The sequence below is a fragment of the Adelges cooleyi genome, unplaced genomic scaffold, assembly GCF_023614345.1.
Source record: "Adelges cooleyi isolate 19-005CV unplaced genomic scaffold, UGA_ACOO_1.1 ACOO_flye_CR_arks_rails_tigmint_CR_PRNA_17, whole genome shotgun sequence".
NCBI classification, from domain to species: Eukaryota; Metazoa; Arthropoda; class Insecta; order Hemiptera; family Adelgidae; genus Adelges; species Adelges cooleyi.
Window position 1 is genome coordinate 121,435 of NW_026095827.1, and position 12,526 is coordinate 133,960.

The window sequence follows — 12,526 nt, forward strand, 5'->3', positions numbered from 1 at the left end:
TAACAAATATTTTAAATTAAAAATCAATTTTAAAATACAAATTAACATATATTATAAACCATTCTCTTCAAAACCATCTGTAACTAAAAAGACTACTAACATTTTATAATAAAAAATAAGAATAGTAACAAAATTTTTTAGCATTTTGTGTGTGTAGATTATGAAAATTAAAAAATACATTATAAAAATATTAATACTAAATAATTCATGTGATCCGTCGAAAAAATAAATTAAAAACTAATACTTATGTTATTGATCTGTTAAACGATAGTAATAAATTAAATATTATAAGAAAACTAATAAAAGTATACTAAATCTGAAATAAATCGTAAGTAAAAAAAATTGCAAAATAATAACAAATCGATTTTGAAAAACTGCCAAATAGTCACGTAAGGTTTATGAATCTATGAGCCGTGTGCTTTTGCTTGATGCCTTTTGAGAGTATCTTGGCAACCATATGATTTGTCACAGGCTGAGCATTTGTATCGTACCCCACCAATATGTATGCGTTCATGAATTATGAGATAGGACTTTAAACTGAATGATTTTTCACAGACATCGCATTTAAATGGTTTCTCGCCGGTATGTGTTCTTTCATGAACTTTGAGGTTAGATTGTATATTAAAACATTTTTCACAGACATCGCATTTAAATGGTTTCTCGCCGGTATGTGTTCTTTCATGAACTTTGAGGTTAGATTGTATATTAAAACATTTTTCACAGACATCGCATTTAAATGGTTTCTCGCCGGTATGTGTTCTTTCATGAACTTTGAGGTTAGATTGTATATTAAAACATTTTTCACAGACATCGCATTTAAAGGGTTTCTCTTCGGTATGAATACGTGCATGGTTCTTGAGATGAGTTTGTTGACTGAATGTTTTTTCACAGACAACGCATTTATAAGGTTTTTCACCAGTATGTATCCTTTCATGTTTTTTAAGACTTTGTTGTAGACTAAATGTTTTTTCACAGACATCGCATTTAAACGGTTTCTCGCCGGTATGAATACGTGCATGTCTCTTGAGAGCAGATTGATGACTGAATGTTTTTTCACAGACATCGCACTTAAAAGGTTTCTCGGCGGTGTGTATGCGTTCATGAGTTTTGAGGTGAGATATCTGACCAAATTTTTTTTCACAAATATTGCATTTAAAGGGCTTCTCGCCGGTATGTATCCTTTTATGAATTTTGATGTAAGATTGGTCGCAAAAAGCCTTTTGACAGACATCGCATTTAAACGGTTTTTCGACGGTATGTGTGCGTTTATGAATCTTGAGCTGATGTTGTCTACCAAATGTTTTTTCACAGATATCGCATTTAAAGGGTTTCTCCCCGGTATGAACGCGCCAATGTCTTCTCAGGCTTGATTTTAATGAAAACGTTTTCAAACAAATACCACAATTAAATAGGCCATCTTTGTTTCGAGTATTTCCTTTGATTTTGCTGTTACGATGATTGACTTTTTGAGGTGTTTTCTTTTCAATGGAATGCGATTTCGTAATATGCCGGATTATATTACTTTTGGTTGTAAACCTCCTCTGACACATATTGCAGTCGAACCGACGTATTTTGTATATATTTTTCTGAAAATGATTATCTATAGTTTCGTTAAAACTACAATCCATTGTCTTTGTATTATTTGAGATATCTGTCGCTTTACACGAAAAATGAATACTGCAACACGTTTGAAACAAAACAAATTAATTTAAGAAAAATATATTTTGATGTTATATAGCAAGTTTTAATATTAAATATACAACGCATCCTTTTTAAGAATTAATTTGATTAATTTTAGATGACATACAAAAGTCTTCTTTACTCAATTTTTATTTGATCGAGTTGCCTAAACTTATCCTACATAATACAATGTAACGTTCACATTTATTAGAATATGGACAATAAACATCCGAGTGCCATAAGATTTAAAACTTAAAAAGTGTACTCTATCTAAGGTCCACTTTTACATAGAGTACCTTGAGACTTTTTATGACCGACGTCTTTTAACCTTAAACTTGACAGAAATAATAATAAATTCTCATAAACGACTAAACTATATTTTTGACATGGAAATGTCTTTTGGCTTGGGGACATTAAGAAAATGCTTGAATGACGCTGAACGCTACCGAGGAAAATGTGTGCGTGTGGCGCGATTAAGCGGATGTTTTGTGAATGAAACAGCTGATAAATAATTTTTAATGTCTGGCTAAAAATTAGAGATATGCGATCAGAGATATTATAGATAAGATATAAAATGTACGATATTGTAGATACAAAATGTAGAGATATAATATTAGAAATCAAATATGAGAGATAAGAAACGGGACATATCCATATAATAAATACCTCTTTGAAAAGAAAACAAAATGTGACTAATTAATAATATTTTATAAAGTTTTAAGTATTTTACTATGAGGACATTACTTATAGTCTATTTCATTAAAATTTTATATCAACTTTTATTTTTTATTTATGATAATTAAAAAATGTATTTAATAAAAATTAAACTAAACCCCATTACTTATTACATTGTTTTTTTTTTATAACTGTTGACATTAAAATTTTATTTTAAAAAATGACACATGTTCGCATTTTTTTTTTCTATTTTAATGTATGAAAGTTTTCTATATATGTATATTAAAAAAACCGGTACTTCTTATGCCAACGCAAACGTACGCTAACATCATGCGATGCTGCAGATGTTGACCGGACATCAAACCCACAATTAAATGTTTTCACAATTTTGTTTTTTTGATACTTTGATTTAACATTACATTGATAAGAGGTAGATGCGGTTTTAAAATAATATATTATTATATAAACAAGCATTTCCTAATATAAGTTAAATAATAGCGAAACGCTAACATCGATACCACTGATGGGTTTATGGAGGAGGATAACATAATTACAAAAGTATTAAAGTTTTGTTCAAGAAAAACAAAATGGTAATAAAAATAACCTTACTCATAATTATTGTCGACTTCATTATTTACTAAACACTTATTTGTTGTAGAAATTTCATTGTTTATGAACTTTATATCTAACGGTTTAGTATCAACGACTTCAAACGATTTTTCCAACAACTCTTCTTTTGTTTCATCATTTTCAGGTTTAATTTTCAATATATTAAACCGCTTCAAAACTCTATAATTGACATTAAACATTAGTTGTATTTCTGTGCTATATATGCATAGAGGATTAGTAGGACAACTAAATTGAACAATTTTAATTATTTTATTTAGTAACAAATAAAGTCTACTAATGATATAATAAAGATAATTTAGTTTACATTCTAAATGCGAAAATTAATCATATAATAAATTTTAAAAAAATTAGATTACCTAATCTATTCATAAAAATTTCTATTTAACATAAATTAAATTTTTAATAGTAAAAAACATAAATTTTAATATATAGTTTTTGTAATAATAAATGACACTTATTCGCATTTTTTTTTAACTTAATAAAAGAATGAAAAATAATTGTAAAAATGTTTTCTATATATTTATATAAATAACTCGGTAAGTATCGTACAAAACTTACGCTAACATAATTTGGTGTTGCAGACAACACACCCACAAATAAAATGTTTACAAATTTGTTTTTATAAATATTTTAATGGATCTCTATAAGGATAAGAGGTAGATGTAGTTTTAAATCAATCAATCTATTATTAAATGAACAAATGTTTCCTAATATAAGTTTAATGTTAGCGAAACGCCTATATTGATACCATCAGGCACAAGTTTTAATAGTTTTGTTTAAGATAAAATAAATGGTAATAAATATCGCCTTACTCATAAGTATCATCTACTTCATTCTTAACCAAATAATCCTCTACTATAGTTATTTCATTGTTTTTGAACAGCACATCAAACGGTTTTGGTTCAACGGAGTATTCTTCTGCATCGTCATTTTCAGGTTTAATATTCAACATATTTTACCGTTTCAAAACTCTGTAATTGACATTGAGCTTTAGTTGTTTTTTTCTGTACCACTTATGCAAAGAGGTTTAAATAGGATACTAAATTGCAGTTTTAACTATTTTATTAAGTAACAAATAAAGTAATAATAATGATATAGTAAAGAATAATTTAGTTTACATTACTTGTAAAAAACCACTGAGTTTTCAGTAGTATATTTTGTTCTTTTAAACATTTAAAACTTAATTTTAATTTACTCGAATTAGATAAATAACACAAAGCTACAAGCATGACTTATTGGTAAAAAGCTAACACAATAAAGATTAAAGCTAGACGATTGGCCATTTTGCCGACTAGATTACTTTAAAATGGTGTTGATCCCATATCACTCTACTCAACTCCGGATAAATAAGTAACAAGCAACCAAATAAAAATTATGATACTTTTTATTCAGAAGCAGTGTTTTAATTCCGCGGGAGACAGTAAACGCGGCAATTATGTATATAAATTAGAAATACAAAACAATAGGTACTCACACAACGTAGAACCATAAACCACCTTCCAGCGCTGCTAATAAAACTTATAATAAATTATTGACATGCAAGACAAAACACAATTGTAACGAAATAACGAAACACGACGCAATACTTAAGGTATTTATCGTAGAATTCGACCAAGTTAATATGATTGAAATCTAGAGATGTTCACGAGTCGGACCCGTGGCACCAATACTGCAAACAAATTGGCTGTTTTATTTATTTAAATATAACAGCTTGTATATTTACCTAACGTGTACAGCACAAAGTTATTAACAGAATGTCTGCTTGGAAAAAAGACGCCAAGCGTGTAGACGAAGTCGTGTGAGATTATCGATTGGCGGACCAAAAATGGCTGCGGCATCGTCCTTACGCTTCTCCCGGCGCAGGTGGGGGTACGATGGGTAGTGGTACCAACCGACACCGCGTTGCCAGCGTTTCACTGCGGTAGAGTAGGTGGTGATACCAACAATCATCACATTAGATGTGATTCCAATGAAAACTGAATGACAACGCAGAAATTATATGGACAGATAGTGTGTGTTTGTGTGATAACAAGTGATTGCCACATATGGAGGTACTTTGTAGCGTGGAGGTAAACGGTCTTGCAATTTAGGAGGCAAAGAAATAAAATGCGATTTCGCAATATGCCGGATTATATTACTTTTGGTTGTAAACCTTCTTTGACATATATTACAGTCGAACTTGCAGTGTATTTTGTGTATGTTTTTCTCAGAATCGTTTTCTATAGTTTTGTTCAAACTGCAATCCATGGTTTTTGTTTTGTTTAAGGTATCGGTCGCTTTACACGGAAAATGAATACTGCAACATGTATGGAATATAATAGATTAATTTAAGACAAATATACTTTGATATTATACAGCAAGTATTAATATTACTAATATTAAATGTACAACGCATCATTTTTAAGAATTCATTTTATTGATTTTACATGACATACAATAATCTACTATTAAGGCTATTTTTATTTGATTGTGTTGCCTAAACTTATCCTATAAAATACAATGTAACGTTCGCATTTATTAGAATATGGACAATAAACATCCGAGTGCCATAAGATTTAAAACTTAAAAAGTGTACTCTATCTAAAGTCCACTTTTACATTGAGTACCTTAAGACATTTAAATGACCGACGTCTTTTAACCCTTAACTCGGCAGAAATAAAAATTTCACATGAAACGACTAAATTAAATTTTTAACATGAATATGGCTTTTGGATCAGGGACATTAAGAAAATCTTTGCGTGCGTGCGTGAATGGCACTGAACGTTACAAAAGACAATGTGTGCGTGTGCCGCTATTAAGCGGATGTTTTGTAACTTAAAGAACTGATAAATAATTTTTAATGTCTGGCTAAAAAATAGAGATATGCGATAAGAGATATTATAGATAAGATATAAAATGTACGATATTGTAGATACAAAATGTAGAGATATAATATTAGAAATAAAATATGAGAGATAAGAAACGAGACATATCCATATAATAAATACCTCTTTGAAAAGAAAACAAAATGTAACTAATTAATAATATTTTTATAAAGTTTTAAGTATTTTACTATGAGGACATTACTTATAGTCTATTTCATTAAAATTTTCTATCAACTTTAAATTTTTATTTATGATAATTAAAAAATGTATTTAATAAAAATTAAACTAAACCCCATTACTTATTACATTATTTTTTTTTTATAACTGTTAACATTAAGTTTTTATTTTAAAAAATTACACCTGTTCGCATTTTTTTTCTATTTTAATGTATGAATGTTTTTATATATGTATATAAATAAACACGGTAAGTCTCATGCAAACGCAAGCGTAAGCTGACATTATGCGATTCTGCAGACGTCGACCGGTCATCATACCCACAAATAAATAACAATTTTTTTTTTTTTGATACTTTGATTTAACATTATATTGATAAGAGGTAGATGCGGTTTTAAAACAATCTGGTATTATATGTATAAGTGGTTCCTATAATAAGTTTAATAACGGAACGCTAACATCGATACCAACGAAGGGTTTATAGAGGAGAACAACATAATTCAAGTTCATAGGTATATTTTGTGTTTTTTAAACATTTAAAACGAAATTTTAATTTATCTTAATTAGATCAATAACACAAAACTACAAGTATGACTTTTAGATAAAAAGCTAATACCATAAAGATTTAAGCTGGACAATAGCTCATTTGGCCGACTAAATTTAAAGTGGTAATAATCTTTACTTATGTATTATATATGTATATATTAATATAAATAATATAATCCCTTATGTTTTATAATAGCCTAAAAACAAGCTATAAGTATAGAAAAAGGAAAAGATAAGTGGATTACGTTACTCACTGCTTTCCAGAGCTGCTAATAAAAACTTGTAAAAATTATTGACATGCAAGACAAAACACAAATATAATGCAACTTGAAACGAAATAAAGAAACACAACGTAATACGTTTGGTATTTATCACAGAATTCGACCAAGTTATTATGATGAAAATCTAGAGTTGTTCACGAATCAAACCCGTGGCGACAATACAGAAAACAAATTGCTAAATCTAATTTAACTAGTTTGATTTACACAACTTCAGAGTGTACAAAAATAAATCTTAATTACTAACAAAATCAAAACTTTTATTTTATAATAATTGTGATTTTAATGCAAACCGCACAGTGCACGACAACGCAGAAATTGTATGGACAAATAGTGTGTGTTTGTGTGATAACGAGTCATTTCCACAGATGGAGGTACTTTGTAGCATGGAGGTAAACTGTCGTGCTTTTTAAGAGGCAAACAAATCAATACCCCAACACTTGTATTAAAGCTTTTTGTAAACTAACCTTCATCGACATCCTATAAAATTAATAAGTTTACCTAAGGCCTTATCTGCCATGGACACACTTTTCCTATGGCGTTAAATCGAATTTAACTAGCTTGATTTACAGAACTTCAGCAGAGTGTACAAATTTTAATCTTAATTAAAAATCAAAACTTTTATTTCAATTGTGATTTTAATGCAAACTGCACGGTGCGCGACACAACGCAGAAATTGTATGGACAGATTTGTGATAGTGTGCGTTTGCTTGATAACGAGTGATTGCCACAGATGGAGGTACTTTGTAGCGTGAAGGTAAACTCTCGTGCATTTCAAGAGGCAAATTAATTAAATTCCAAACTCTTGTATCAAAGCTTAATAAAAGAAATAACACAATAAAACCCTTTTTTCCCAAATGCATTATTTAACAACTATAAACAATTATACTATATTTCTAAAAGTGTTTAACCATTAGACTGTATTTAGTCTTAGTGAAATATACTTTTCATTTTAACTACACTGTCTTAAACGAGCCTCAACATAGGCAAAGTAGTAGAATTAAAATGATTTTTTTTAAACTTTTATTTTTGCTATAATATTATAATTGTTTAAGCGAAATGTGCACTAAGCGTACATTTTTTTCGAGAAACTAAATATGTGCTGGCTTTTGTGTTAATAGTTGGATTATTCAAATTACTTGGTTTTTTTTATCATAAAAGAAAATCTCACATTTAAAAAAACTATTCTATCCGTATGCAAGTTAGTTTTGTCTTTTCATAAAATCTCAAGAAAATGTATTGTTAGTATTACTAATTTTGTGTTACTCTCAATATAACAATGTAATAATATTACAAACATTTTACATAATATATATATATATATATATGTTATTGTATATAAACTTAGTATATATTACTATTATAGTATTTACCTAAAACTTAAGTTACCTTATCGATTTAATGGTAGGGCTTAGGTTCACACTCTCAGTGACATGATGGAGTCTGGAGGTTGAAGACATAGTGAATGAGTATCTAAATTCTAAATATAATGAAAATAATAAGTTATTAATTAACTCCTCATATTAGTTAATCCATGTCAACTGATAGTAGGTTAATTAAATTGCTCGTGTAATACTGTATATTTCTAGCAGTATTCAGTACTCTTTGTTCTATTGGTAATCACATATTATATTATTTGTTCGTAGAAATGTCATCACAAAAGTAAGGGGAAAATGTACTGGTAAAATTAATATTTAACTCTTTGTTGTTTTTCACCTTGACCATATGGCAGATAGTACATTTTTGAAACTGTGAATACAATTTTATTTCATATTCAAATTTATTTGTTTAAGTAATTATTACAAATTTTAAAACGACTAATTATTTTCAAACAAGTTTTGATATTCGGTAATTAAAAAAAAATCCTCACCCTGGCCATATATCGGATTGCATGGGGATGGGGCTAAATATGAAGAACAAAATAAGTTATCAATGTGAAATTACATAAACATGTGTATTATATACTGTTATGTTATATATGTGGTGAGCGCTCGCGAATGTTCTAGAACGGTCGCGCCGTGCAACACGTGTTGCATGGCCGCCGCCGTCACGTCTCCGCGAGAATCATCCCGAGCGTTCTCACACACCGCAATTGCCGCCCCGAGAATATTCTGTGGCCTATCTAAGCGCCGTACCACCAGACAGTCAGTTCAGTTCAACAATCGCATTCTGTCGAAACACAGTCTCACTCGATACACCGTCTTGCGACATCTCTCGTATTGTTTTATAGTTGTGTTACGTTGTATATTTTGTTTATTGTTAAATATTATTATTTTATTTTATTTAAATATAATATTTACATTTGGTTAGTAGTGACAGTGTTATATTTATTCGCACTCAATACACTTATTAACCATATATAGATACTGTTACTGAATAAGTTTCTGTTTCTTGAGTGTTTATTTCAATGAAAAAATGTTTAACATGTTTAGTTAAAAAGACGTTTTACCTTTTATTTATTAAGCAATTCACTTCGGCATAAGTAATTTTTTGCAAAAACTTCATTTAACGTTTTAACTATAATGGGTAATAAATAAATTTTAATATAAAAAGTTAATAGAATATACTCTACATTTTAAAAAACTTAAATTTTGAAGTTTTAAAAACGAAGTAAACTTTATTTACCCAAAAAGGTAAAAAATAACGAATAAAGCTAGAATTAGTTACATTCACTCATTTCGCTAAATTTGGATACGCCAGAGACTATGTATAGTATCAAGTTGAAAATACGTTAATTTTAGTGGGTTATTTTAGATTAAGAAAGTAGAAGAAATGAACTAGAAAAACGCACCGAGTCAATATCGAGTCAAAACACAAAGCATATTAAATATAAAAAAATGTCCAGTATCGATGCGGAGCTGAGAGTGTATTGATTTTACAAATTTGGTCTCACATTCTTTTGTTTTTTGTGTGTTTAAAAACGCTTAACAAAGCACAATTATTGTAGAAAATATTACAATCAGTAAATATTGTCTGCCAAGAACAGCCTAAAATAATAATAGAAGAAAGTTACTTTTTCAAACAAGTTTAATAAGATACCTAAATCAATTATATTGTGTTAAATAATATTAATATTATGCTATATAATATATAACAGTTTATAGAAAATATTTGTTTACACAGTTTTCGATTTAAGCATATGTTTGTTCATTTTAGTCAAGAAAATAAAAAGTAAATTTATATGGATACATATATTTCTATCAACTTACATAAATACTTAATACATTGGTATCTATTGGTAATGTTTGTACAATCTTCAACTACTCAATTTTTAACAGTGAAACTAAATTGCCAAATTTAATAACATGTTGAGTGCGTATAAAAAACACATTGGTTTCACTAAATGTCTTTGTGCAAGTGTATATATGATTGATCAGTTAAACGATAGTAATATTTAAAACATTTTAAGGAAACTAATAAAAATATATTAAATCTGAATTAAATTCCAAGTAAAAAAAATTGCAAATAATAACAAATAGATTCAAAACCTATTTTATAACTGCCAAATAGCCACGTGTGCTTTTGCTTGATGACTTTTGAGAGTATCTTGGCGACCATATGATTTATCACAGACTGAGCATTTGTGTTGTACCCCACCAATATGTATCCGTGCATGTCTCTTGAGATGAGATTGTTGACGAAATGTTTTTTCACAAACAACACATTTATAAGGTTTCTCACCGGTATGTCTTCTTTCGTGAGTTTTGAAGTTAGATTGTATATTAAAACATTTTTTACAGACATCGCATTTATATGGTTTCTAACTGGTATGTATGCGTTCATAAATTATGACTATTATAATATAATATTGACTGAATGCTTTATCACAGAAACGGCATTTAAATGGCCTCTCGCCGGTATGAACGCGTCAATGTCTTCTCAGGCTTGATTTTAATGAAAATAGGCCATCTTTGTTTGGATTATTTCTTTTGATTTTGCAGATACAATGATTGACTTTATTTTTTTGAGGTGTTATCGTGGGGTATATCGTACCCCACCAATATGTATCCGTGCATGTCTCTTGAGATGAGATTGTTGACGAAATGTTTTTTCACAGACATCGCATTTAAACGGTTTTACGCTGGTATGTATGCGTTCATGAGCTTTTAGGTGATGTTCTCTACCAAACGTTTTTTCACAGACATCGCATTTAAACGGTTTCTCGCCGGTATGAATACGTGCATGGTACTTGAGATGAATTTGTTGATTGAATGTTTTTTCACAGACAACGCATTTATATGGTTTCTCACCGGTATGTATCCGTGCATGTCTCTTGAGATGAGATTGTTGACGAAATGTTTTTTCACAGGCACGGCATTTAAATGGTATTTTGTACATATTTTTCTTAGAATTGTTTTTTATAGTTTCAATAAAACTGCAATCTTTGGTTTTTGTATTTTTTGAGGTATCGGTCGCATTACACGAAAAATGAATACTGCAACACGTATGAAACAAAACAGATTAATTTAGGACAAATATTGATGTTATGCAGCAAGCATTAATATTACTAATATTAAATGTACAATCCATCATACACGCATCCTTTTTAAGAATTAATTTTATTGATTTTACAAGATATACAAAGATCTTCTATTACTTATCGAGTTGCCTGAACTTATTATACATAATACAATGTAACGTTCACATTTGTTAGAATATGGACAATAAACATCCGAGTGCCATAAGATTTAAAACTTAAAAAGTGTACTCTATCTAAAGTCCACTTTTACATTGAGTACCTTAAGACTTTTTAATGACCGACATCTTTTAACCCTTAACTCGGCAGAAATAAAAATTTCACATTGAACGACTAAATTAAATTTTTAACATGAATATGGCTTTTGGATCAGGGACATTAAGAAAATCTTTGCGTGCGTGCGTGAATGGCACTGAACGCTACAAAAGACAATGTGTGCGTGTGCCGCTATTAAGCGGATGTTTTGTAACTTAAACAACTGATAAATAATTTTTAATGTCTGGCTAAAAAATAGAGATATGCGATAAGAGATATTATAGATAAGATATAAAATGTACGATATTGTAGATACAAAATGAAGAGATATAATATTAGAAATAAAATATGAGAGATAAGAAACGAGACATATCCATATAATAAATACCTCTTTGAAAAGAAAACAAAATGTAACTAATTAATAATATTTTTATAAAGTTTTAAGTATTTTACTATGAGGACATTACTTATAGTCTATTTCATTAAAATTTTCTATCAACTTTAAATTTTTATTTATGATAATTAAAAAATGTATTTAATAAAAATTAAACTAAACCCCATTACTTATTACATTACTTTTTTTTTATAACTGTTAACATTAAGGTTTATTTTAAAAAATGACACCAGTTCGCATTTTTTTATATTTTAATGTATGAATGTTTTCTATATATGTATATAAAAAAACCCAGTACTTCTTATGCCAACGCAAACGTACGCTAACATCATGCGATGCTGCAGACGTTGACCGGACATCAAACCCACAAATAAATGTTTTCACAATTTTGTTTTTTTGATACTTTGATTTAACATTATATTGATAAGAGGTAGATGCGGTTTTAAAATAATATATTATTATATGAACAAGTGGTTCCTAATATAAGTTTAATAATAGCGATACACTAACATCAATACCAATGATGGGTTTATGGAGGAAGATAACATAATTA

General features: G+C 29.0%; 2 protein-coding genes and 1 long non-coding RNA gene across 8 annotated transcripts in view; 1 reads left to right on the plus strand and 2 right to left on the minus strand.

The window, feature by feature from the left end:
* Window positions 1–404: 404 nt before the first annotated feature.
* LOC126833065 (zinc finger protein 431-like) lies at window positions 405–1,550 on the minus strand. The gene is made up of 4 exons (XM_050564194.1): window positions 1,230–1,550; window positions 991–1,121; window positions 749–873; window positions 405–601 (listed from the first exon to the last, which is right to left on the minus strand). Exons 1-4 carry the CDS (start codon window positions 1,548–1,550, stop codon window positions 405–407), a joined length of 774 nt encoding a protein of 257 aa, XP_050420151.1.
* Window positions 1,551–9,884: 8,334 nt separating this feature from the next.
* LOC126833095 (uncharacterized) overlaps window positions 9,885–12,526 on the plus strand; it is a 67,763-nt gene continuing 65,121 nt past the window's right edge. The window contains exons 1-5 of one of the 6 annotated variants that reach the window (XR_007684849.1): window positions 9,885–10,530; window positions 10,588–10,614; window positions 10,678–10,931; window positions 10,989–11,172; window positions 11,253–11,565. This is a non-coding gene — a long non-coding RNA (uncharacterized LOC126833095). Of the gene's footprint in view, window positions 10,932–10,988; window positions 11,173–11,252; window positions 11,566–12,526 lie in introns of all 6 variants that reach the window. The other 5 variants (XR_007684850.1, XR_007684847.1, XR_007684848.1 and 2 more) reach the window with 5 other exon arrangements.
* Window positions 9,948–12,526, minus strand: part of LOC126833089 (zinc finger protein 468-like) — a 30,362-nt gene continuing 27,783 nt past the window's right edge. Inside the window, exon 4 of the mRNA XM_050564239.1 lies at window positions 9,948–11,282. Within this exon, the coding sequence (XP_050420196.1) occupies window positions 10,820–11,282 (463 nt within the window). The 3' untranslated portion in view covers window positions 9,948–10,819. The remainder of the gene's footprint in view (window positions 11,283–12,526) is intronic.

Bases quoted from the DNA above. Each gene is read 5' to 3' on its own strand.
- LOC126833065 (XM_050564194.1), bottom strand. From the start codon at position 1,550: ATGTGTCAGAGGAGGTTTACAACCAAAAGTAATATAATCCGGCATATT. The intron at 1,122-1,229 runs GTCTGTCAAAAG...AAATTTGGTCAG, and splicing joins AAAAACCGTTTAAATGCGAT to ATATCTCACCTCAAAACTCA. The intron at 874-990 runs GTTTAAATGCGA...AAAAACATTCAG, and splicing joins ATTCATACCGGCGAGAAACC to TCAACAAACTCATCTCAAGA.